A 25,756-nucleotide genomic window follows, 5' to 3' on the forward strand; every position below is an offset into this window, starting at 1 on the left:
GCTAAATGATTTTTAGAAATGGATTTACCACTTTTTGACTTGACCGCACCTGACACGATGGTTGACATGGTGAAGGCCATAGTTGGGATCAACGTGTAGCCACAATGGACCATGATTAGAAAGTATTGGTTAACCTTTCACCATCCTTTTTGATGAGGTGTTTGTGTGAAATCATTCCCATAAAAAAAATACAAACCCAAAATTAAAGTAAAAAATCTAAACCTTTTATTTCCTCTTTCTTTATCCAAAATCTCAAAATACTATTAGAGCCCAAATCCCCTAAAAATATTGTTTCACCACAACCAATTGCGAAGCTAGAATTTCATATTGGAAGGTGAAGACAATGTGTTTATAAAACAGTCGTATTAGAAGTTCAATGTTTAACAACAACATAAAGGAATTTAGATGAAAAAAATTCACGTAAATATTATACAATAACTCCAACTACATGTTAAGTACAAAATAAAGATATTTTTTAACAACTATTGCATACTAAGATTAGGCATCTTTAATTGAGTTCTACGATTTTTATGGAGTTGAAGGCATTTATTATTGAATTAATATCAAAACCTTGAATGATTTCCTTTGCAATGGGAATGATCAATGAATTTCGATGAAAATAATCTAACATTCTATTATGAGTCTCGTTCTTAATGAGTTTCATAATAGAAAATGAGTGTTCTAATGTTACAGTGGAAACTAAAAAAATCAAGACAAGTCAAATCAATCTGTCAATAATGAAGTAAACTTCTGATATTCTTGTCTTCTTCAATACTTGAAATAGCTCAGAAAATATAGATATATTTTTTAAAACCCGATTATGAAGAATGTTATGCTTGAATAGATCCAATTTATAACTTAGATGTATCCTATCATGCTCAATAAACTCATCAAAGGTAATATTTATTTGCAAGGTTGCAAATACTTTCAACATCAAACAATTCCAAATCTTTCTGAGAGTTCAAAAAGGTGCCAAGAGTGAGCAATTCGATCATATTCTCATTAAATTTAAAATCCAATTCTTGCAAGAGTGAGGTAATAACAACCAGAAACAAGTTAACTCAGCAATAGTGCTCAATTGTGGAATGTTATAAATTTATTATAGGGGCAAAATTATAAAATTTCTAAAAAAAGATATGTTATAAAAATTTTAAGTAAGGCAAAAATTATAAAATTTTTGAAAAAATAAAAGTATGTTTTAAAAATTTTAATTTTTTTAGAGGGGGTCGGGGGCCTTACAAACTCCCCTCCCCTCTGCCTTTGACCACAACCATTGCTCCATCACCACAACTACCACCTATCAATGACGAAGAGGCCTGACTTTTATGGGACTTCTTTATTTGAACTTGTTATTGTAGTTCCTTTAATTCCCCTTAGCTCAAAAATGAAAATGTTGATGGATTAATGTCATGTTTTGGTTCCATGAACTAAAACTTTCAAAATTATTACTTACCTTCATTATTTCATGTCCTTATATTAAGGGCATAAGTTCTCTAAAAGAGGAAATTGGTGGTTTCATCATTATAGTAACAAAATATTCATATTTAGAACCAAGTCTCGAAGTAAGTGAAAAACTTTGGTTTGATCACTTATAAATTTGTCAATGGTAGCAAGGTCATGGTAGATGCTTTTGAATTTTTGAATATACTCAGAAATTGATAGATTGTCCTTTCAATAAGTTTGAAGAGTTTGTAGAAGACAAAACTCCTCTCTTGAGACCCTTAAGCAAAAGCATCAACGAGTGTTTTCCAAACATTAGATGAAGTTTCAAGCCCAATAACAATTTAATTACGTCTTTTATTAAGGTCCCAATGATCCTTCCTCGAACAAAGTATTAGATTTCTTCCAAACCAAATATATAGGGTTTATCTTAAGAATTTGAGATGAAGTGGAAATTGTCCAATCAAGCATAGTGTTTTAACCAACGATGAAGCCTAGCATGTCTCGACTCTCAATCAAATTTATGATTTGAGTTTTCCACAATTAAAAATTAGTCTAATTCAGATGAATTGAGACAAAATTGCACACATTAAGGGTTAAAGGTATAGGTATCATAAGGATGCCATTAAGTTTGAAGAAAATAAGAAGATTAGACTTAATAAAATATAAATACAATTAGAAAGCTAGTATAATGGGAAAAATGAGAAAAATCAGATAGAGAGTCATTTTGGAAATATATATTAATGGAGGTTAAGGTTTAATATTGAGATATGTAGAAGTAATGTTGATAGAAGAAATAACAAAAACAACAAATAGAGAATATAGTTTTTTCTTTTTTAATGAGAAAAAACAGTTGTTGTGTGTTTCTAAAAGAAAGGGAAAGGAAGGTTTTGTCTTTGTGAGAGAATGTTGATTGCTTGCGAAAAGGTGAATGGCCTTAGGAAAATAGAGAGTGTTAATCGAATTTGTCTTGTAGACTAATGTTAGCTTTATTAGCTTTAAAAAATTATTATAGTTTTGAAATAACAAAAGTGATAAAATTGCTTCAATGATCTTTCAACTTGTTTGAGTGATCTTTGAACTTGTTTAAATGATTTTGAATTTGTTTGAGTGACCCTTGAACTTGTTTGAATGATTTTTAAAATTGTTTGAATGTGGTTTTGAACTTACTTTATGAATGCTAAAAACTTTCATACATTTGCTTTTAAAGTGCTTTAGTGTTTCCATGTGAAAAATTATCAAGATTACTAAGATGATATTTGAACCTTTTTGAATTATTTTTGAAGTTGTTTGAATGAGTTTTTAAACTTGTTTGAATAGTTTTTAAACTTCTTTAAGTAAGTTTTGAAGATCCCAAGTCTTTCCATGTAAAAAGTTTTAAAATTACTTGAATAAGTTTTGAAATTGCTTGAATAATTTTTGAACTTGTTTGAATAATTTTTAAACTTGTTTAAATTAGTTATAAATCTCTCTTCCATTTAGATTTAAAATTTCCAAGTATTTGGCATGAAATTGGGTTCAAAAAGAAGAATTTTCTATATTTTTCGCTACAAGTATCGATACTTTAGTTAAATGTATTGATATATTTTAAATAAAATGGTTCTACCCAAAATGTATGGACACATTTTCAAAATGTATCGATACACTATCAATACATTTTGATACATTCCAATATATAAATATATTTATACATTTACAAAAATGTAAATGTATCAATACATTCCAAAATGTATTAATACATTTGATCTAGAACTAGCCGTTACACACAAAAATCAAAAGAAAAATGGCTAGTTTCTTCACTAAACCTTCTCCAACGGCTCCAAAGCTTCTCTAACTATAAAAAAGACTTTTCCAATACATTTACTAAGTTAGAAGAGTGGCTAAAAACATCATTTGATCAATAATCAAATCTTATGAGGAAAAAGAGGAAAAAGAAAGAGAAACCAAACTAAAGCAAACAAAACACATTTTTTCACTTAGCTTTTAAGCTATCTTTAAGCTTCAAATTCTTTGTGCTACCACTCCTATTCTTTGTATACATCTTTGTATTCATCATACTCTATCTCCCTTGTACTTACTTAGCAAAACCTACCTTTTAAAGATATATTTGCTTCAATCTTGTAAGAGAGAAAAAGGTTACACCTTAGCCTAGTATTTAGAGGTTGTGCTTAATCTTGGCAAGGCATAAATGTTATACTTTAGTCTTTAAAAAGTAGTGTATAAAGGTTGTGCTTAAACTTTAAAAAACCAATGGTTATGCTTGATCCTTGAAAAGGTAATGGTTATGTTTAAACATTTAAAAGGCATTGTATTGAATTCATTCAATAGTAGATTAAACTTTTTTGCTCGCTAAGGGAGAGGACGTAGGCACCAAGGAAGGGTTGAACCTCTATAAATACCTTGTGCATTTTTTCTTTACTATTTACACTTGTGCATGTTACTTTACTTTGAAGAGTTTTGAAAATTTGTTCTTAACTTATTTGTTCTTTAGTTTACTTTTCACTGTTTATACTTGTGCATTTTACTTGACCTTGAAGAGTTTTGAAAATTTGTCTTCAACTTGTTTATGCATTAATTTGTTAATCAAATTATTTTTGCTTTTCTTACTCTTCACCTTTCACATTTGAGGATTCTACCTTACCTTGAAGAGTAAGAAATTAGTTTTCATATTGTTTATTTGTTAATTCATTAACTTATTGTTGGCACAATTTGATTGAAAAACACAAATTGAAAATCTTTTTTTAACTTGTCTTCATTTAAAAAGTTTCTAGATTACCTTCATTAAAAGTTTAATTTGAGGAAAAGAATTTTTTTTTATAAATCCAATTCATCCCCCTCTTAGATATTTCTTCATTATTATTGAGCTAATATTCCTAACAACTAACCTCAAAAGCTATTTTATAAGCAATATAATAGAAATAGGGTAATTGAAAACTTTAAATTACCCAATTATACGAACTAATAGGTATTATTGCTTTGAGAAGGATAAAACTTACCTACACATCTCTCGGGCATCCTAAGAAAAAAAGGTTATTAAACACCCCAACCCCATCCCTTAGAAAGAAAAAGGCAGCACCAAAGAAAGAAAAGAGCGAGATGGTGGTTTTTGTTGATAGAAATTTGATAGAAGAGAAAGAAATTAAAAAAAATATATCTAGAGAAAGAGAGATATCAACAAGGGCAAGAAAAAAAGAAGAGGATGAAGAAAATGGGGACACAAATTGGAAAAACATTGACGTCAGTGACAAACTTGAGGGAAAGAGAGAGAGAGCGAGGTGGAGTGAGAGAAGAGAGGAGTTGTGACAAAAGAAAAATGAGGACTACTAATATGGCATTATAACTTTGATACAGTGAAGAAATTTTAACAAAGTTTAAAGAATTTTAGGTAGAATAAGGATGAGACAGAGATGAGGAGTAAAGGAAGAAGAAAAAAGGAATGACGAATTTTATTGAGTTTTTTATGTGTATTTTACATTTGGATTGCAAGGTTTATAGAGACAAAGTTGAAAAGGTTCTATAAAGTCTTCCAATAGTAACAATATATTAAGGAAACAAAATCAAGGATTCAAAATTGAGTTGATTATTGCTTGTTGCTTGATGAGTTGCGTTGTGGTGTTGAGTCTTCCAACAGTCTTGTGTTGAGTTTCCTACTAAGATTTTGTATATGTGTTTTATCTGTTGTTTACTGTCTTTGATTCAATGTTGTTGCATAGATGTTTTTGCTTCTATAATCCTTGGTGAGGCTGAGTTACTTCCACAAGGTACATTGGTGCATGTCCTTAACAATTAAGATGGATTCCTAGCAATCAAACTGCTTTTAAGGCATTCATTAAGAATTCATTTCAGAGCTAAATCAATAAGCAAAGCAACAAGCAATACTATAGGCTAGATCGATGGGGTCCTTATTAGCACAAATGATCATGTTACCAAATTCTTCGACCTGTTCCTACCCTATACCTTGCACAACAAGCAAAAGCCATGTCTCCCCATGCCACACAACATATCAAAACTTGTTTCCCCCAAGAACAATCACCAGCCACAATACAACCCATCCTAACACTCTATCATTAGACATCCCTTGCCAACTCACTTAACAACACAAACAACCATAAATTTAAACATTACAAACACAAATAGGGGTACTGCTACATCAGAACATTGCCACTCATCCCATTTCTTACCTAATCTTTGTTTTTTTTTTTTCTCAATCAAGCCAAAGACATAATGCATTGAAATAGATAAACAATAACTAAAATCTAAATATTAGAACATAAAAAGCTGGAAATGTTGAAACAAATTAGCTGAAAAATATTCATGAAATACAAAATAATATTGGAACAAGAAAAGCTTGAAGTACACAACAATACAAAGAAAACCCGTAAAGATTATCATATGCTTGGAAATTATACATTAAAAATTTTTGAAATTGATTTGAATTTAAAATAAAAAAATAAAGATTTATTGAATAAATACTGAAGAAGAAGAAGTAGAGATCAATGGTGGGATTGCACCAAGAAGAAGTCACATTTCTTCCATTTTCAATGAGAATCACATTCCCATTGATTATGAGAAGGACATTCTTGTGATGAAATTTTAAACCAAATATGATAATATTATGGCTATTTGTTATATGATAACCCTATCCATTATTATGATATATCAATATCTCATGTTAAATGCATAAGAATAAAATATGACAATTATTATTAAGACAATTAATACAATTACATTTTGATTAGTTTTAAAGGTTTATTTAACTAAAAATAAAATTTTAAGGATTCAATTGAATGTAATAAAATATTAGAGACTTATTTAAATAATCTTATATAATTTAACAACATTTTAAATATTAAGTTTTTTTTTTTGCACAACATCCTTTAATAAACCAACTAAAGGCAGCGGAAAAGTGAAAGTCAGGAAAAGTATTCGCTGTAAAAACAAGAAAAATTAGACCAAAAAAAAAAAAAAGACTGGCGAACTTAAAAATTAGACGTTTTTAAAAATCAAAACTATTCTTTCAATTTGGCGCGAAAATAGCAGAAGATATGGCTGGTAAATTTTCACTGGACGAAAGCACCCTCTACAAATGCTCAAAAAGACATTCTAGAATTTTGAAAAGCAATGTAATTCAATGCGTCGAACGAGAATAATTTTACCCTTGGAAAATGCAGCACAAAGTTCCCGCACATTCATAACCCTAAATTCTCTCTGTATATGTGTTTTTCTGTCCCAACTCCTAACGTTCCATCAATGGCAGAAGATGAGGCCATCGATCCGATCCGACCCGAATTCCCCACAGGAAGGGTTAAAAAGATCATGAAACTGGACAAGGACATCAACAAGATCAACTCAGAGGCCTTATTCATCGTCTCATGTTCCACAGACCTTTTCCTCCGATTCCTCGCCGAGCGATCGGCCGAAGTCGCTACAGAGAAGAAAAAGAAGACGGTGAAGCTCGAGCACCTCAGAACCGCCGTTAAAAGGCATAGACCAACGAGCGATTTCCTTCTCGACTCGCTTCCTATGCCAGCCGAGTCAACACAGTCCGTTGCGCGCACGGTGACCGATCGAGAGCGTTCCCGGCCCGTTGCTGATAAACCCGCCGCGGCAGGAACTCGCCGCATTGACCATTTCTTTCGTAAGCCAGGAAATGAAGCTCCGATTCAGATAAACGATGCATAGCTCTTCTTTTTTATTAACAAAATTTGTATTAAATGTTGGTTTGGTTTTGACAAATTTCCTTCTAGTCAAATCTGTAATAGTTACTAAATTAGGAGCAAGGAACACTCTAGCTATTTGATTATCAAGCACCAAAAAAGCAAGAAAATTGAAGTATTTTCCATTTTATTTTTCATTGAACTGAAAATTCGTTTAACCTAAGAATTGGAACAAAAGCACAACAGATAAATACATAATAAGTATTTTTTTTATCCTCGAGGCTTAAACTGACTCAATAAACTGAATTTATTTTCTGCAGAACATATTACAATTACTTGTGATTATATTCAGAATGGAATCTCATAATTTCAAGGCGATAAGGGCCCGGAAAATGTTGAAACCACTGAAGCTGTTTCATCTTTTTGCTGTGCGAAATTGGGTCTAGGAAATATCCTTTTTCCTTGCACCTTCTTTCCTTCTTTAATGTAGGATATGCCTTGAGTTGCTGAGTTTATGCTGTTTGATCCTAAGTGTTGGATACTCTGAGAAAGCCTCCTGTTTAAAGGGGTTGCATTGCCAAAACCTCCATTTAAACTCCTGTTTGAAAGGCACCGATTGCTGGTGGCTGGCCTCGATGCAATGAAATTTTCTTGCTCAACTACTACCTGGCCTTGGACTTTCTTTATATCCTGAAAAAAAAAATGATGCTCCTTATTAGAAATGTAGGTATGTAATAAACAAGCCATTATGAATGTTGAATTCTAGTTTGGTTGAATGTGGAATTATACTGACCCGTTGCCTTTGCTTTTCGTCTTCTCTTTCTTGCCTAAACTGGTTGTACTCTTCCAACATTGCCATAAGAGGTACCTAGATAACCATAGATGTCATTTCCCAAATTCCCACATAGCAGCTTGTTTGGTTAATTACATCGTGCATGAGATATTATATCAAAAACTTAATTTCAAGTTAGTGTATAGAGAGTTTTTTACAGCTAGGGATTTCAAGTGATCACTTCAAGAGTTGAGAGTTCCATGTCTTGATGCATTCCCTAATGAATTACCTATAACTTTTCTATGGAATGCTAACATCTTATGATTTATTTTAGTAATTTTCTTGCGAAGGATATCTGATTAATGATATATAGGTGAACCCCAGATGAAAATATTGCATAAGATTAGAAATTTGGGGCAAGATATACTTTCAGGGGTATCGGTACATAGATCCTAAGAGGCCATTCCTGGTGCAAGGTAATAAAAAATTAATTTAAATGTTAAATTGGTACATGTTACTAACTATGAATTGGCTTTTAGTTTTTCTGGAAGCTAGTTAATGATCTCATGAAAAAGGGTTGCTCAGGAAGAATAATCGGTTCAATGTTTGAGTGGCTTCTATAGGCCTTGAGAAGGAAGGTGTGTCTGAGGATAAATTTCAACTATGTACTTTGCAGTGTTTCATATTGAACCTAAATGTAAAAGCATGTTGACGTTCTGAAATAACTAGTCGTGAGTTTTTTTGGAAACTGAATCAATTATGCTGGATATAGTTGCTAACCTTTTTCGTATATGCCTGATTTATATTGATCTTACTATTTTTGAACTGCTGTCTGCGATTTAACTTCTAACTTTAGGTGAAGAATGGTGCTTCCTTTTCCATTTTCAGCATCATGCACGTTATTGTCACACAATCAAAGAAAATATGTTTTTATCAATCCATAATCATATGAAATATATGATCTTACCTCATCATACAAGAAAATTTTCTTTCTTTCTTCTTCCCAACTCTTTGTTTTTGCTATGAGTGAATCCACCAATGCTGCATGAAGCCATTTTGTGAAAATTTGAATGTTCAAAAATAAATACATACATACATTCATGCACACAAGACTCACGGGGTTGACACTTGAAAATCATGCTTTAAGGTAGAGTGCTGAAGGCTTCACACAACCTAATTAAATTATGTACCATAGTTCAGTGACTTAGGTTTCACAATATTCATTTAACTGTTTTGCTCAGGCCAGTTAATGAATTCCATGTACCATTAGCTATGCACTTCTTATAAATTTCTCTGGTCTGGTAAAAGTAGGTCAATGCATCGAGTGCTTTAACGAGCATCAGCTTTTTATGGGGCATATATTTTTCTAATATGAAGGGACTTTTCTATTTTACCTGGGATTTTGTTGACTGTTACTCGTGCCCGTTCTGCACGTCTCAGGTTCCTGTGGGCACCTCTGCTGACTGAATATCTATTCTCATCCTGGAAATATTCACGAAAGTGATTCAGCGATAGAGATAACCAACTAATTTTGCAGAAAAATTGTTCTGAGATGAGTAACCATGCTATATTCTTCCAGCCAGCGCTCCTCATCACGAGCTAGCATCCATTTTTCCACCTTCTCCATGATTGATTTTCTGCTCAAGGCTTCTTCCATTGCTCTTGATATCTGTTCATCCATGCTCATGAGGAGATCGGCATGGTCAATCTCCCCTTTATATGTTATAGTTAGATCATGGATTACTTTGCATTTAAACAAGTAAGAAGGAAATTATCTTGATAAAAGATGTTATTTCCTCAATCCCACCTGAGTTTATAAGGTTTAGTATATTTTCCATCTCTGATCTTGAAGGAATCTCCATGTGTGATTTATTGCATATCTCTTCAAGCTCATTCTGTTTTTTGAGAAATAGCTCTTTCATTTTGCTTGCCTTTAACTGATCCAACCTCTTGACTTCAGCTTCAGCCTTGGAACATTGAAAAAAGTGTTAACATAAACTTGTTGTAATAGTTTGAAGTGATGATAATAGCACCAACCTGTTGGATTATATCCAGGGTAAGGCTTCCAGGATCTGATACTTCTGGTGATGAGACTGATAGTAGATCAATGATGTGGGAAAACAAGTAGCGATCTCCATAGGGTGTATCCATTAGACTCCACAAGTTTGTCAATGCTTTACCAAGATGGTGAAGCTGCGAAGTAGACAAATTTGGCAAAAGATTTTGTCAGAAACTTTAACTTACGACTGAGCTAAAAGGAAGACAGATGATTATGGAAGAATCTTTTTATTATCTTTCATGGGAAACAGAGGAAGGAAAGGTTGATCACTCAAGTAATCAAAGTTTTCTGTTTTTACCATGATGTTATGTTTATGTTGTCATTTATGAGGTTAGATAGCAATTTACTTTGTCCTCTAATAAGATTTGTTCAGAAGAATGCCAGCATGACAGTACCTTCTCAAGCCGCTTTTGCTTTTCTTCTTGGAGAGAATCCACAGTGCTGTTGAGTTTGGCCAAAATACCATCACTTATGTTTTTTGAAATCCCACACAATTCATTCAAGCTTGGGTGAACCTTTGTAATAATCATGGAGGATTCCATCCCCAAGGTTGCAGACAAGTTGTGAACAGCATCTATATATTTTTCCACTTGCTGGAGTCTGTTGTTCTTCAGAATGAAGGAAACAGGAAAAAAAAGTAGATGTTAATTAGGATGATTCCTCTGCACAACTTCATTAATCATATTTCCAAGAAAGTATTGTACCTTCTCATTGTGGAGTCTTTGTAGCTCATTCTGATATTCCTCTAGTTTCTTCAAAGAAAGATCGTTCTCGTTCACTATGACATTTGTTATTGAGTCATCATACTCTGACTGACCAGCAATTTCAGCAGATATTTTCTGAATTTGCCCTTGCACAGCCTGGAACTGATTCACTCTCTCTTCTTTCCTTAACCGCATATCACGCAATGCTGGCGTAATGGAATCTAGTTGTTGCTTTAGTGTTCCTGACATTTTCTCTGGCTGCAGAGACATTAAGTCGAAGATCATGAAACCAGGCAATAAACAATAAGAATTAGTTTTGCTACTTAACATATGCTCCTACTCTTCATCTTTGACTGGATCAATCACTCAAAGTCATGTAGTTTTGCACAATTTTTCAAGTGATAGGGGAAAGTTCTTGTCAGTTGGTCCTTTACTATGAGAAAAATCAATGAAATGCAGATCATTTTGGGCAATTAATGTTTTGAACCATAGGCAACACCATGCATTTTCGAAATTTTTGTGTGTAAGTTAAATATGACCACTAGCTTCAAACAGGGCAGAGGTTGATAAATAAGGTACCCGTCCGGGAAGAGATCGTTCATCAAGAGACAAAAGAAGGTGAGTAAATTCAGCTTCAGATTCTGCCAATTCCTGATGTAGTCGAGCTCTTGATATATTTGCACGGTCAACTTTTCTCCTGTAGACCTCCAGACACTCCTGTTCCAATTCTAGTAGAACCTTTTCTCTTTCTAACTGATCCTCTCCAACCTCATCCCATATCATCTTTTCCATTACAATATCAGAAAGCATAGAGCAGGTTATAACCATTAGCTTATGTAAAAGATCAAAAGGGGAAAAAAGGGGGAAAATCTCTTGCCTGCAATTCTTGAAGTAAATATCCACATGAAGTTTCTAACAATGCAGAGCTTCTCGTCCCAGTAGGCGCTTGAAATGATCCCATCTGATGATCCCTGCGTCGGTGACAGCTGCTGCTGAGACACTTGAAACTGCTGGAAGCTGGACGCGTCGGCTAGGAGACTTGGACTACAGGACGGTGGAAGCTGTTGGTCTGAGTGAGTTGTTTGATAAGCAATGAAACCATGGTGAGAGAGGGAGAGAATAATGGGCTGTGAGTTTTTGCTTAAAAGACAAGGCTGACAGAGGTAGGTGCTCCTGAAGCTTTGGGTTCAAGAGTCATCCGATTTTTGTGGATTTTCCAGGTTCAGCCTTTCCCTCTCCTCATTATTTTGAATTTAAATTATGCAGAAAGACAATATATGACTCTCCGTTTTAATAATACGTTAAGCAGGGGTTCCTTCTTTAATAGAATAAAGAGACGTTTCTCACTCAGGTATGTATTACTAATCAAGCATTGTATAATATTTGATGTAGTATATGAACATTCCGCTTAGGTAAAGTCTTGGATTGGATTTAACAGCAACTTGATTCCTAAGCAATCTGTGTCCAAATGGAACAGTTTTACATCCAGTGTTAGAATGTCAGACTCAACAACAGTTGTGCTTTCTTTTTTGTTTTTTTTTTTTTGTTTCTTTTTAACGTGATTCAGCTGCAAAATGGCAGTAACTGGAGAATCTGGACCATCTGATCCCAAGGTTCAGTCGTGAGCAAGTGATGCTGGAACTAGTAATATGGATTATATATTTTTGGGATGCTCAAAGATATTCTTATTTGCAATAATTTTAGAGATTCCATTTGATTAGGGAACATAACATATATTCTTGCCAGTTGAGGATAGTTAGTGAATCATTTTCAAACCAATACATTCCACCTCATTCACCTTTTTAACAAACATATAATGGGAATTAAGGTGTCTCTTCCTTATCATTAGACCCTCATTCAAGGTATGAATTTAGGTGCGGTGATTTTGAGGATTAGATGCCAAGAGTGCCAGGGAAGCCCAAATCAGGGCCTACCTGTAAAGAAGTAATCTTCAAACCAAGCTCTATATATGTACTTTATTGTTACAAGTAGCTGTCTACAAAAAGGAAAAGTGACATCCCCCGTCCTGCGTACGCACCCAAAGGGCTTCTTTCTTAAGATTGGGGGGGGGGTCATGGGCAATTGGGCTCAAAAGAGAGGACTTTTTAATTTTCCTTTGATAGAATGCTCTAACATCAATTACTTTGTGAATGGTTGATGATTTGTGACAGCTTCACATTGGCAACCATTATTAATCTGCTCCGTCTATGGGACAATAAACTACACCTGTAATTTATGGGAATTTTGCCCAAGATTTTCTCACCCCATGAGTCTTTTAACAGTTCAAATTTTCTATAACTTAATACCATGACTGACGTTTGCAGTGCAATGAACTTAGCTCGTTTTCTCTTTTAAGTTTATAAATCCAATTGTACTTTAACCCAAACTGATTGTGCTTTTTGAGGTTTTGTGCTGATTGCCGCACTTTAGTTCCCAATTTCCTATAGGTAAGTTTCTTCTATCTCCAAAACCTAAACTTGAAATTTTTATCCCCATCTAAATTACACTAGAATCAAATAACTCAAGTAGAGGCCCTTGACTACCTTTTGAATTTCTAGGATGAACCTCACAAACTCAGAACAAGATCAACGATTTCGATTCTTTCCCTGTTCGCCCCCATCGAAAACAATTTTATAACAGTTGGTTGGAATGGTGGAATCTATCAAAGGGGAACTAACATGTATCAATATGACCAGCTTATGGATTCAATTACCAGAAGAAAGGGACAGGAAGAGGGATTGTACAACTTTTAAAGTTAAAATAAATATATCATGGGACTGAACTGGTATTGGAGGACTCCCGCTTGAACTTTATAGTTGGTTATTGCTAACAGAGAAGGCTATAAGAAGGCATGTCTTCGATCCGTAGGACATCATCCATTAGAAGTTCTCTCTCCAGCTGAGCCCGAGTTGATTTCAAAACATCCTGAAGGAAAACATGCAGACAAGCTTTTACAACCAGGCAGTAAAATTATTGAGGACTAGCCAGAATTGCCAATGCCAGTAATTTTTGCAAAATGGGGACTTTCATGGGTGTAATCTTATGAGCAAAGATATAAAGATTCTCACATTGAACTCCATGTACGTGGCATTTCTCTCCAGCCATTGCTTGTCCATAACCATGAAAGCCACGCAGTAAAGCAAGTCAAATGCCCATTCATTTTCTGAACATTCATTGCAGAAAAGAAAAAGTACAGAGAAATAATCCAGTCAATTAGTGCATGTATTAGCTTAATCCAAGCAGGACCGCTAACTGCTATGTTTATATCTGAGCCATTTCACCATTGGCAGGTAAGGCGATACTAGACCAGAAACAACCCTAATGCTTTGTTTACTAGGATTAGTTGCAGCTCTTACCTGATAACATCTGTAAGAAAACTGATCGGATAAATGTCCTAGGTTTTGCTGCAAAAATGAATAAGCGGGCATTAGCTACATCCTCAAGTTAAATAAACTAATGAACACGGAGTCATATTAAAATATCGTACTTCAAGGTTTAATTACTAGATATGATATTCAGAAGTAGAACACAAACATAGTTCACCTATTCATTTTCCACTTACACGCATCAAGGTCAAGCATTTGCATGATCATGAATGTGATATTTACACCAGCAACGGCAAATGGATACTCCCATGCAGCTCGCTTTCCTCCCTGCTTTTTTAATAAACGTTGAAATGATGTCTGCAATAACAAGTGACAAGTTCAGATTTCACAATGCAAAATAGTAGTGGTAATTTACTTGGACGCTGAGGCTCCTACACTATATGGCTGGTCCTCCCACAAAGTGATTTTGTGTATTATCTGATGCCACAAACAGAGGTAAGGAGAGATGACTTGAAACCAAGAACTGTCACTTAATCCAAGCAATGCTCCTGACAATGCTTAACTGAATTTTGGCTAGCTAATTAGCATATCTTAAATTCATATACTTACCGAGAATGTCTTTGCAAAGAATAACAGGTTCTCCAAAGAAATGAATCCAGCACCTCTGTTTGATCACGAAAAAATGTCAGGGGACACAGAACAAAATAAAGAATTTGCCAAAGAAAAGCAAGTAAAGCCAACCTGAAATCAGTAGATGGATCCCTTCCCTGCCATCCCATTTCTTTCCACTGATCAGATATCAAGCCATGGAGCTCCTGTCCAGGGTATGTAGCAGACCACAGTGCTCTCAGGGCTTCCTGTCATCATGAAAAATTTGAATCAGTGAGTTTGGGTTAAAGAAAATATTTTACGAGAAAAATGCACATAGAACTGGTAATTAGATCACACCATCTTTAGTCATAACTATTGCATGAGCATATGCTTGTCTGTACGGATATTTGGTTGTTCTCAAGAGACCATAGGGCCCTCCGATTCAAGTTACTGTCCTCAATGGACAATATTATAGTGTAAAGCACCTTTCAAATATAAAATTTGTGTAAAATGCAAACCTGGTGATCGGGCCTAGAGCCATCAAAGTAAACCTTCATCCGGTGCTTCAATCTCTTCAATCTTTCTTCCTGCAACTTGCTAATGAAACTATCACATACGGGGAAATTACCTGAATAAGTTGGCTAATGTAACAATGCCAAGAACTTTCCAAAGAAAAGTTGCTTAATGTTAAGCATCTTGCAATCTTTCTCAAAACGGTTTAAACCTGCAATGTAATCAGTTTCTGGTTTTGAACCTAACAAGGCACGATCAAGACAGGGTGGCAAGCTAGCCTACTCTCTAGAAACATTTTTTCTGGAGCACTATCAGTAAAGAAACAACCTTTTCAATTTTAGTCCAAATCGTAAGCAACCATTCACAGTGCATATACTTTTGTTTGTTTTCTTTCCCCATGTTAATAAAAAAACATCATCATTATGAACTTGCCTGTAGGGGTGTCAAGTTAATGCAGATCCGTTCATAAGCTCCCTTCCGCTTGAAGCAAACACAAGTAAGGCCCTTACCAATCCAAGCAGGCGTCCCACATGTTGCAGCATCTGCATACAACCATTGGAGCGATTTTTTTTGTTTTTACATAGCCAGCCAAGTTTACAGTCACAGGCTCACAGCTTGAAACCAACAAAGAGATGGAAAAAAAAATGCCAAAAAACAAGCAGAAGCAAGTGCTTAGCAAACCTGGCCCCAGAGCTACACCAAACCATTTCATAGCAACCATAACTTCCGAAATTTTCACTTGACAAAAGAGAAAAGAAGTTCAGGCGTCCAAGAAACTTCCTATTTCCACTACTGATTTGCTGCATCCAGCAAGAATTGGCCCATGATTTTTGGATACTATGAAACGAACCATAAAAGTGGATATAGCAGTTCTCACTTCTTCTTTGTAGCACTCCTATGTAAGTGGTAGGGACCACCATCAGATGACTGGCCTAGTGGCTTACTACCATTACCCGAGACCCCACAGACGAGGTTCTCGTGTACGCGCTCCGTAACTATATATCTATTCGACAAGCCCCAACAGTTACTATTTTGCGTATGGCAGTGTAGAAAGTTAGTAGGAAATTTTAAGCCATTCTTTGTCGAAATTCACCGGACAAACTCAAGGAATAACAAAGATGGGGTGGTTTTAGAATTTGGACACGCGCATTAGCTGTTAACGTGGGACCTCTTCCCCGACCACATGTGGACACATATAGCCTCCCATGTGAGCACTAGAATCCAAAGGGGGTCGGATCTGTACGACACGCTCCACGATCACGCGTGAGCGAATCGTCAGACGAAAGTGAATTTAGATAAATTCTAAGGCTAAGAAATATTTCTTCTAAATAAAAAAAAATGAGGCATTATTAAGATAAGACTTTTCTATCATTTGTAAAAAGAAGATTAAATCAAACTTCACATCAGACGCATCACCGTCGTACGAAAATCAAGGACATGAGAAGGGTCAATCCTGTGAATACACAAAATCGTTAAAATATTTTATAAAAAACAATAATAATGGATCCAACAACAAAAGATATTGTTGGGTTTAGTCAAAACTTTAATTACGTAGGTTGGGTGTCTATCGTCTAGGTCTCGGGTGTATTCAAGTGCGGGTGACATCTTGATGTGTTTGATGAGGACAAGTCTAGGCTAATCATGGACCGTTCACTTGTGGGCGCCAAGGAGAAATAGGCGGATAACGATGGAAGCAAGGAAGAAGTTGGACCGCTACAGAAACCCTAAATTGCGCCAAATCCGGCATAATGAAAGTCAGAGAGATGAGAGAACAATGGGGAAGATATTCCAGAATGGTTTCAATGAAAATTCGCTAGAATCATGCTGAAATCGATCCCCTATCCTGCGGCGCCAAATGGAGATTAATCAGGGCAGAAAAGAAAAACTAAAATCTGTGGACATGAAATGAGTTTCAGTCGTACTCCCGGCTTCTGTTCCGATTGGAGGAAAATGACAGAATCTATGTCCACCATTAAAGCACCAGATTCGTTGAGATAGTGCCCCTCTCCCCAGTCCCCACTGATTGAAATATATTCATCATTATCATTCTCTTTTCTTTTTGTTTTATTATATATATATATATATATAAAGAAACGTTTCAGTTCTACGTCATTGAATCATAAATCCAACGAAAAATGAACACTGATTGAACATGTTAAGCGAATCAACTATTGAATAATCAACACCATTGCAGGGCATTAGGAAAAGCTAGAACTACATATATATATATATATATATTTCGATTTGCAAAATGAACATCGAATTGCTTGAACAACGTGGAAATTGAACGATGCTGAGAGAGAGAGGAGAGAGAGAGAGAGAGAGAGAGAGGAATACCGGAAGTAGCAGAACCGTGAGAGCACGGTTGATGGACGAGGAAGGGGAAAGAGAGCGGATCGCCACACAGCTTCCTTGAGTCCTAACTACACTCATTTCCAATCTCAGAACGCCTTTAATCACCTGAATGCTATTATTATTATTATTATTATTATTGCGATTCCTGCTGCTGGTTATAGCGGTCTCTCAGTCTCAGACGATAAGAGCATAGAACAGAAGAAAAACAGGGAGAGGCCCCGGTCCTGTTGGCCCCTGACTTATTATGCGAGTGAGGAGTGAGGCAGTGGCCTAAACGTCAAAAGTCAAAACTACCCTAATTTTTTGGTCTGCTCGTGGAATATGCTTCACTTTTCTAATTGGTAAACCACTTTTTTCTTCCCTCAATTGATTTTAACATACTCAAGCATCATTGTTGTTAGAGGGTAGAAATACGAACATGCTATTCCTGTGACAAAATCCAAAATATCATCATCCCATGATGATTTCTACTTATAAAGGCGTATTATGCAAGCTAGAGTTAATAATTGAAAGAAAAAGGGGAGGGTAATTTAGACTTTTAGATAGACGAAAGCAAACTCTGTGTCGAGAGTGGAAAGAAGTCCAAGGCGGTCTATTTGCTTCATTCCACATGGCAGGCCGTCTTCAGAACACTCCTGGCCCTCCAGTGACCAAAGTCGTCGAAACTTTCTTAACACTAAAACCCAATATATAAGTTTTATATTTTAAATCAACGCCACTCTCCTTCAAGAGATTGCTCTGCACACATCCGTGTTTATTCGTGGAGGTGTTCGCTCACGAGCAGGGAGAACGCGTGAGTCAGGTGGGACAAATCATGAAATTTTGCTATAAAAAAAAACACCCTGACGACTAAAGCTGAGATCAAAAAAGGCCGTGTGTTTTTGGCCGTAAGCTGGCTAAGCTCACTCGACTCTCTGCTGTCTGTCTCGTTGTCTTTATCAACGGGCGCTCTGAATTTGAGATTCGATATGCTGCCACGTGGCTTTATATGGCAGGGTGGGGAAAGGCAAACCAAAAGAAAGAGAGCTTTGGAGGAGACTTTTTTGGAGCCTGAAAGGCAGGGCAAAATGCCAACGCGAATCATGGATGTCACCCACGCTGTGCCCCAAGCGCCCCCCCCCTCAGCTGCCTTCTCTGCTCACATGGCTAAATGTTCAGTAGCAATGGTTGAAGGATCTGCCAATTGCTATTAGTAAAGAAATTCGAAAGAGGCAAAGGCAAATATTCCCCATATAGAGATTTCATGTTTTATGCTGTTGGTGGTGACGTTAGAGCCAACAGCCGAACTTTGTTGTTTTATGATCAGGGAGTTGTTGATAATGATTAATCTCTGGGTAGAGTCCTGTTACCAAAACTAGTGCCCAAACCCATAATTCTACCCTTTTTTTTGTATTGCCTTTGCTTGTTGCTAGGCTATAGTTGCTCTTTTATTTACTTTCTTTGCTCGCTGTACTTTGATTCGAGCTTCGTCCTCGTTTTCTTCGTTTTGCTGCTCATTGCTGCAACGATTGTCTTGTCTGTACTTGTGTAATACTAAGTTTGTAAGAAGAAAAGCAGAAGTAGGACAATAGATATGTACTTTTATTCAAGCTTCTTAGTTGTTACATACTGTTTTTCTTGTTCTTTATTTTTTGGCCACGGCTTGTTGGATACTGTTAAAGAAGGCAAATATCAGCAAAAGTTTCACTAGTGGAGGCGCCTACAGAGAGTGACACCGTCACCAATGGAAAGAAGAGACAATTCAATTCGAGGATCAGCTGCTAAGAAGCTATTAAATTGAATTACATACTCCCTGGTTCCCCAAACAAATTCGGGCATCTCATCCTTCTCCTCCTCGTATGCAACCGAGCCAAACCATAAGGTGTTATCGTAAGCAATAATTCCTCCAACCTTGACCAATTTCAGCACTTGCTCATGAAGTTTCATATAATCCTTCTTTTGGGCATCCACAAATATAAAATCCAGGGTCCCTTCATCCTCCTGTTTGTCAATTGAACTTATCGTTACTACACTAAACAGTTTATAACTCATTACTTTATCAATATTTTACAAAAATTTTACAAATTAAGATTTATGAGTAACAATGTATAAACATATACTTAAATGTATCAAACTTATGCATCGTTTCTCTTGGCTCAAGCTAAACAAGTTGTTAACTCTTTGAACCTATAATTTTTTAAGGTGTCCTAGCACGTATACTCTGTTACTAAGCAATTTCAAGGCGCCAAGTTCTTTTCTTTCGAGTTCACCACTATTTATATCAAGTTGATGATATACTTACACCATTAATAAGGTCATTTAGAACTAAAAAGGCATCTGAGTGGACGAAGTTAATCTTATGCTCTACTCCAGCCTTCTTTATGAATGGCAATCCAGTCTCGTAAGCTTCTTTGTCCAGATCAATTGCTGTTATCTAGCAAGAGGAAAAATTTTATATGGCAATCAGAAGTCTGCCATTGAAATGATGAATTACAGATTATCAGAGGAAAAATAGAGTGGCTGAGAAAACAGAAATTCACCTGGCTATCGTCAGGCAACGCAAGGGCAGTAGCAAGCAGGGAGTAACCTGTAAAAACCCCGATTTCCATTGTCTTCTTGGCATTCATGACCTTTAGAAGCACAGATAGAAACTGTGCTTCATCAGCAGGCACATTCATGATGCTTCTGCAATAGATCAAGCAAAATCAGATTTGTAAAAAGTACATTATAATTCTAATTGGAGAAGGAGAATTAACATTAGCTTATTACATAAGCAGTGTTAGAAAAGAGCTGCAGCCTGCCGGTAATTAATTAGATTGGAAGCAAACCACTTTAAATGAAAGATGAACATACTTTTTTCCGTACTTCTCGGCAGTGGCTTCTCTTAATTCCTTCAGTTGCTTGTGCTCATTGGGATAGGCATTTTTTTCTAAGATGTACTGCAATACAGTAATAGTCTTAGTTACACTTTGTTAATAACAGGGAGACTTTCCTTTAACAATCCCAAACCACAGCTAGTAGAGGAAGAAAAACAAAAAGAGAATTGTTTAAATAACCTCCAAAATGGGGCGGTGTACAATGAGCGACTTATGCTTCAAGCTCGAGACTGCCATGGTAACACTAAATGTAATGAGTTGCACTTGGTTGGTTACATGGTTGAATACCAAGGCAAAGCTTTATATAGCGAGTGCAAGTGGCTACAATCTCACTTTTGTTTTGCATGCGAGAATGATTAACGCATTATTTTTCAGCTCTTATAAATTTTAATCCTTAATATAAATTACTTTTATTTAATTTTTACCATGATTTGACAAAAATACATTTGAAGTCATTTCAGATAAATTAAACTATTTATTATAAATTCTTAATATCTGTCTCCAGCATCCTTCTATTGTGTTCTTGATTTCTCTCTCTAGCCATTAAGCTCTCTCTAATTTTATCAATTTCTTTCTCCCGCATCAATCTACTGTGCTCTTGATTTCTCTCTCCCGCCATCCAGCTCTCTTTAATTTTACCACCATCTCCATCTCTCTTTCTATTTGTTGTCATAGCGTCATCGATTTACAGATCAAAAAACAAAGATGATATCAATGTATGTTTTTGGGTTTATTGATTTACATTCACAGAACACCAAAGTTAATGGGTTGAAATTATATAAGTGAAATATGTAAATTAGAATACTGTTCAAAGTTGTTACATGCCTTACCTGTATGTAACAACTCTAATGCATTTGGCGTGTAACAAATCTATTTAATATGGCATGGTTTAAACATGACATGTAACTTGATCTTTATCCTTGTATTTCACTAGGATATAAACTCTTAGAATTAAACACCCTAAACATGACGTGTAATATATATTTTTTTAACATGACGTGTAACAACTTATTTTTTTAATATGGAGTGTAACTTGGCCTTGACCTTTATCGTTCACTAAGACATAAATTGTTAGAGTTAAACACTTTAAACATGATGTGTAGCATTTTTCTTTTCAACATGGCACGTAACTTAGTCTCTTTTTTTGTATTTCACTTGGACGTATACTTTTAGAATTAAACACCTTAAACATGACGTGTAATAACCTTTTTTTTTTCAATATGTGTAACAACTTTTTTTTTCAACATGGCTTGTAATTTGGTTTCTATTTTTGCATTTTACAAAGACATAAACTCTCGGAGTTAAATACTTTAAACATGACGTGTAAAAATAATTTTTTTCAATATGGCGTGTAACAATAATTTTTTTAAAATATGACGTGTAACAATATTATTTTTTAAACATGATGTGTAATTTGATCTTTACTTTTGTATTTACTAGGACATAAACTCTTGGAGTTAAACACCTTAAATGTGGTGTGTAACAATTTTTTTTTTCAACATGGCATGTAACAATATTTTTTGTTGAGTTTTTTGAGTTGTTCCTTTCATTGAAGCACTTATAGCAGCTGTATACCACTAGTACATCCTTAGGATTGTAGTTATCAAGGCTTTGGGATCCTTCTGCAGAAACCCCTCCAACCAAAGGAAAAAAATTAAAGACTCACTGAAAACCAAAATAGCTTTGTCTCCACTTCTCTTTTTCTTTTTTTCCCATTTGTTCATTTTTGTGCATGATTATGATTATGACCATTCTTTCTTCTCTTTCATCTTTCTTTTCTTATAATTTAAATCTTGTATTGTTAGTTTTTACAGCTTTATATCATTATTCCTAAATATTGGTGGGGTTGATTTTTTTTTCTAAAAAACAAGCAACATTTTTTTCAACCTATGCACTTGAATATGAGGAGGTTTCATTAAGAGTAATTTTCTCCAAAAATCTTTCCTCTTACCTAAAAACAGTTAAAATTACAAAAAGAGTTATTTTCAAAAACACTTTATTTTTGAAGACTAAAAAAAGCATCCCTAAATTTTACACATAGTGTTGTGGGATAAAAATGTAATTTTCTCTACCTTTTATATATATTGGAAAACTAGCTTTCATAAAAGAATTTTTTTTTTACATTACTCCCTTCTTTCTCTTAAATCAACTTAATTAAATATGTTGTTTTGGGTCCTCCTCAAGTGCAGCCCACAACTTAAATTAATAAAAAAAAGTGTTTTTGTATTTTAAGATTAAGGATTTTTTTTTTGAAAAGGAAAGGAAAAAGTGCTGACAAATAAAAATAGTGAGAAAATTTTTTGCTTAATTTGTGGTATTGATCGGAGGGCGATTTGTGGTTCGATTTTGATGCAATTTCAATATGTTGTTCTTAACATTGTGAGCTTTAATCTATATGGTCAAATTGTATTTTTCTCTTCTCTATTTGTTGGGATGTGATACCTTTTAGTTTGGGTTTTATGTATCATTACTTGGTGATTTCCACTTTGTTGATAGTAAATAAGGGCTGTTGTGAGTTCTAGAATTGCTAAATGACTCTTTGCTATGCTCATTGATCTTTTATAGTGGATTAATTTTTTAGATTCGATCTCGTAGTTTTTAATTGTCATATTGAGGAGTTTTCCACATTAAAAATCGTGTGTTTTCTTGTAGTTTTATTTTGTGTATTCATAATTATATCTATTATCTAGGATATTTTCATTGATTGGATATTTGCTTGTCATTGGTTCTTTCAAGTAGAAAAAGCTTTATGTTGTATTGTTGCTTTCACTATACCAATACCCTTTCCGAACAACTAGAATCAAAGTAGATTCCCTATTTATGGGTTTAGCTTGATTGAAAAATGAAGCCTAATTATAGTAGAATGATCACTTTGAGTGGCACAAATTATTACAAGTGGAAAGGAAAAATGAAAAATCTACTATTTGTGAAAAAGCTACATTTATCAGTATTTGCTACTCAAAAACCTGAGACTAAATTTGATGAATAATAAGGTTTTGAGCATGAGATGGTTTATAATTTTATTCGGCAATAGGTAGATGATAATGTTTTGAATCATATTGCTAATGATTCACATGCCAGAACTTTGTGGGAAAAGCTTGATACCTTGTATGCCTTTAAAATTGGCAACAATAAATTGTTTTGGTTGAAACAGGCTATGAATTTGAGGTACAAGGAAGGTAGCTCTATTTCTGATCATTTGAGTGAATTTCAAGAGTGTTTTGACTAGCTATCTATTATGAGTGTCAAATTTGAAAATGAAATTTTAGAACTTTGGTTGCTTAATATTCTACTTGATTCTTGGGAAAATCTTCATGTGACCTTGACAAGGTATACTCTTAGTGGTGTTGTTACCATGGATTATGTAAAAACTACTATCTTGAATTAAAAGGTGAGACGAAGAACTCAAGAGGCATCAACTTAACAGTTTGAGGTCTTTGTTATTGAAAATAGGGGGAGATGCAAAGAAAGAGATTAGGGACGAAACAATAAAGGTTCAAGCAAGAAAAAGAGTCAATTAAAGTCTTAATACAAAAATCTCGAAGGTCGTCATTGTGGTAAAAAGGGACATATCAAGACATTTTGTTATCAATTAAAAAATAAGAACAAGAGCAACAACTTTAAGTAAGAAAAGAAAGACATTGACAATGATGATTGTGTTGCCAATGCTACTGTAGAAGATCTTGTGACTGTTCTCAATGAAAATTTGATTAATGTTGTTTGTGATGATACAAGCCTGGTTGTCGATAGTGGCACTTATTCCAATGTGACATCAAAGAGGATTTCTTCATATTTTATACTTTGGATGATTATATGGTTTTAAGAATAAGTAATAATGGTGTGTTAAGGGTGACTAGTATTGGAACTATTTGTGTGGAAACCAATATTGGGATAAAACTCTTTCTAAATAATGTTAAACATGCACTAAACATCCATTTGCATTTGATTTTTGCTGGTGTTCTTGATGATAAAGGTTGTTTTAGTACTTTTGGTGGTGGAAAGTGGAAACTCACAAAAGGTTTTTTGATTATGGGACATGGAAAGAGCAATTCAAATTTATATTAGACTAAACTTTCAGTCTCTACTGATGTTGTTAATGCAGTTGATAATGACAACTTTTCAAAGTTATTGCACAAAAAGCTTAGCCACATTAGTGAGAAGGGACCTAATTGATTAGTCAAGAAAAATCTACTTTCAGGGTTGAAAGGTGTAAGATTAAAAAAACGTGCTTACTGCTTGGTTGGGAAACAGAATAGTCTTTTTTAAGAGTCACCCTTCCTCCAGAAATTTAGAGTTGCTTAAGATGGTTCATTTAGATGTTTGTGGTCCGATGAGGAAAAAACATTTAGTGGTGCATTTACTTTGTGACTTTCATCGATGACCATTCAATGAAACTTTAGGTTTTTGTTTTGAAGTCTAAGGACAAAGTACTCGTGTGTCTTTAAGCAGTTTTCAGACTTTTGTTGAAAGATAAACTAGAAAGAAATAGAAATGCATTCGTACTAATAATGGTAGTGAATACCATGAATCGTTTCATGAATACTGCAAACAACAAGGTATTAGACACCAGAGGACACCCCTTAAGACTCCTAGACTAAATGGCTTGGTAAAGAGGATGGACAGGATATTGACGGAGATAGTTAGATGTTTGCTTTCAAAAGTAAAGTTGCCTAGATCTTTTTGGGGTGAGGCTTTATATACTATTACACATGTTATTATTTATCTCCTTTTATTGCTTTGCAGGCTAATGTTCTTGATAAAGTGTGGTATGGTAAGGATGTTTCTTATGATCACTTGCGTGTGTTTAGCTGTAAAGCTTTTGTACATGTGCTTAAAGGTGAGAGGTCCAAGTTAAATGTCAATACAAGACAATGTATCTTCATTGGCTATGGCCATAATGAATTTAGCTATAGCTTGTATGATCTATTTGAAAATAAGCTTGTCAAAAGTCGTGATGTTGTTTTCATGGAAGATCAGACTATTAAAGGTATTGATAAGGTAGAGAAGTTAAAGTCTATAAGTACTAATGGCTTAGTTGATCTTAACCTAGTTCTTGAAACACATACACTTGATGTAACTGAGTTTGGTGATCAAGTAGATGTGGAGAATTATATTCCTAATGATCAAATTGAGAATAATTATGATGATGTTGCTGATGAAGTAGATGTTCTTGCTCATAAGGTTATTTATGAACTCACTGTTCAACTTAGAAAGTCTAGTAGGTAGCAAATTCCTTTTACTCGTTACTCACCTGATGTATATGTGCTTTTTATTGACGAAGAAGAACTTGAGTGTTATAAAGAAGCTATGAAAGATGAGATGAAATTTTTGCTTGACAATCATACTTTTGAGTTGGACAGGTTGCCTACGAAAAAAAAAGCTTTGTAAAATCGATGGGTGTACAAGTTGAAAAATGAAGAGAATTCTTCCAATCCATGATACAAAACCAGATTAATTGTCAAAGGTTTTAGACAAAAAAAAAAG

The 25,756-nt window shown here is 34.8% G+C and overlaps 4 protein-coding genes across 6 annotated transcripts; 1 reads left to right on the forward strand and 3 right to left on the reverse strand.

The window, feature by feature from the left end:
• The first annotated feature begins 6,617 nt into the window (after window positions 1-6,617).
• On the forward strand, window positions 6,618-7,125 carry NF-YC13 (nuclear factor Y, subunit C13). The gene has a single exon (XM_021424422.2). The coding sequence runs from the start codon at window positions 6,655-6,657 to the stop codon at window positions 7,120-7,122; it is 468 nt and encodes a 155-aa protein (XP_021280097.1). The 5' UTR covers window positions 6,618-6,654; the 3' UTR covers window positions 7,123-7,125.
• Window positions 7,126-7,465: 340 nt separating this feature from the next.
• On the reverse strand, window positions 7,466-11,932 carry MAP65-8 (microtubule-associated protein 65-8). The gene is made up of 11 exons (XM_021424411.2): window positions 11,510-11,932; window positions 11,212-11,415; window positions 10,633-10,890; window positions 10,324-10,536; window positions 9,907-10,062; window positions 9,677-9,836; window positions 9,431-9,582; window positions 9,264-9,351; window positions 8,837-8,910; window positions 7,891-7,965; window positions 7,466-7,787 (listed from the first exon to the last, which is right to left on the reverse strand). Exons 1-11 carry the CDS (start codon window positions 11,591-11,593, stop codon window positions 7,467-7,469), a joined length of 1,785 nt encoding a protein of 594 aa, XP_021280086.1. The 5' UTR covers window positions 11,594-11,932; the 3' UTR covers window position 7,466.
• Window positions 11,933-13,254: 1,322 nt separating this feature from the next.
• Window positions 13,255-17,716, reverse strand: LOC110427336 (ELMO/CED-12 family protein). 3 transcript variants are annotated; one of them, XM_089782410.1, is made up of 9 exons: window positions 17,400-17,633; window positions 15,495-15,604; window positions 15,068-15,136; window positions 14,700-14,815; window positions 14,568-14,622; window positions 14,195-14,315; window positions 13,989-14,036; window positions 13,701-13,795; window positions 13,255-13,557 (listed from the first exon to the last, which is right to left on the reverse strand). In XM_089782410.1, the coding sequence occupies exons 3-9, from the start codon at window positions 15,104-15,106 to the stop codon at window positions 13,459-13,461; spliced, it is 573 nt and encodes a 190-aa protein (XP_089638536.1). In that variant the 5' UTR covers window positions 15,107-15,136; window positions 15,495-15,604; window positions 17,400-17,633; the 3' UTR covers window positions 13,255-13,458. The 3 variants fall into 3 exon arrangements, with proteins under 3 accessions (XP_089638536.1, XP_021298500.1, XP_021298504.1); XM_021442825.2 differs by lacking the exon at window positions 17,400-17,633 and adding an exon at window positions 15,744-17,360; XM_021442829.1 differs by lacking the exon at window positions 15,495-15,604 and having other exon boundaries at window positions 17,400-17,716.
• A 1,268-nt stretch (window positions 17,717-18,984) lies between these two features.
• On the reverse strand, window positions 18,985-20,540 carry LOC110420931 (flavonoid 3',5'-methyltransferase-like). Its single transcript, XM_021434352.2, has 5 exons — window positions 20,453-20,540; window positions 20,250-20,335; window positions 19,937-20,081; window positions 19,699-19,830; window positions 18,985-19,397 (listed from the first exon to the last, which is right to left on the reverse strand). Exons 1-5 carry the CDS (start codon window positions 20,507-20,509, stop codon window positions 19,104-19,106), a joined length of 714 nt encoding a protein of 237 aa, XP_021290027.1. The 5' UTR covers window positions 20,510-20,540; the 3' UTR covers window positions 18,985-19,103.
• Between the last annotated feature and the right edge of the window lie 5,216 nt (window positions 20,541-25,756).

The sequence above is a fragment of the Theobroma umbraticum genome, unplaced genomic scaffold (genome assembly GCF_002168275.2).
Source record: "Theobroma umbraticum cultivar Fairchild unplaced genomic scaffold, ASM216827v3 scaffold_30.0, whole genome shotgun sequence".
In the NCBI taxonomy this organism is placed as follows: domain Eukaryota; kingdom Viridiplantae; phylum Streptophyta; class Magnoliopsida; order Malvales; family Malvaceae; genus Theobroma; species Theobroma umbraticum.

Coding starts and splice junctions, on each gene's coding strand:
- NF-YC13 (XM_021424422.2), top strand. CDS start 6,655: ATGTGTTTTTCTGTCCCAACTCCTAACGTTCCATCAATGGCAGAAGAT.
- MAP65-8 (XM_021424411.2), bottom strand. CDS start 11,593: ATGGGATCATTTCAAGCGCCTACTGGGACGAGAAGCTCTGCATTGTTA. Junction 10,891..11,211: donor AACGATCTCTTCCCGGACGG/GTACCTTATTTA, acceptor ATGTCTCTGCAG/CCAGAGAAAATGTCAGGAAC. Junction 8,911..9,263: donor AACAGTCAACAAAATCCCAG/GTAAAATAGAAA, acceptor GGCTTCATGCAG/CATTGGTGGATTCACTCATA.
- LOC110427336 (XM_021442825.2), bottom strand. CDS start 15,783: ATGGTTGCTATGAAATGGTTTGGTGTAGCTCTGGGGCCAG. Junction 14,816..15,067: donor GCTCTAGGCCCGATCACCAG/GTTTGCATTTTA, acceptor TCATGATGACAG/GAAGCCCTGAGAGCACTGTG. Junction 13,558..13,700: donor CCACGTACATGGAGTTCAAT/GTGAGAATCTTT, acceptor GTTTTCCTTCAG/GATGTTTTGAAATCAACTCG.
- LOC110420931 (XM_021434352.2), bottom strand. CDS start 20,509: ATGGCAGTCTCGAGCTTGAAGCATAAGTCGCTCATTGTACACCGCCCC. Junction 19,831..19,936: donor CGTTGCCTGACGATAGCCAG/GTGAATTTCTGT, acceptor TCCTCTTGCTAG/ATAACAGCAATTGATCTGGA. Junction 19,398..19,698: donor TAAATGACCTTATTAATGGT/GTAAGTATATCA, acceptor ATTGACAAACAG/GAGGATGAAGGGACCCTGGA.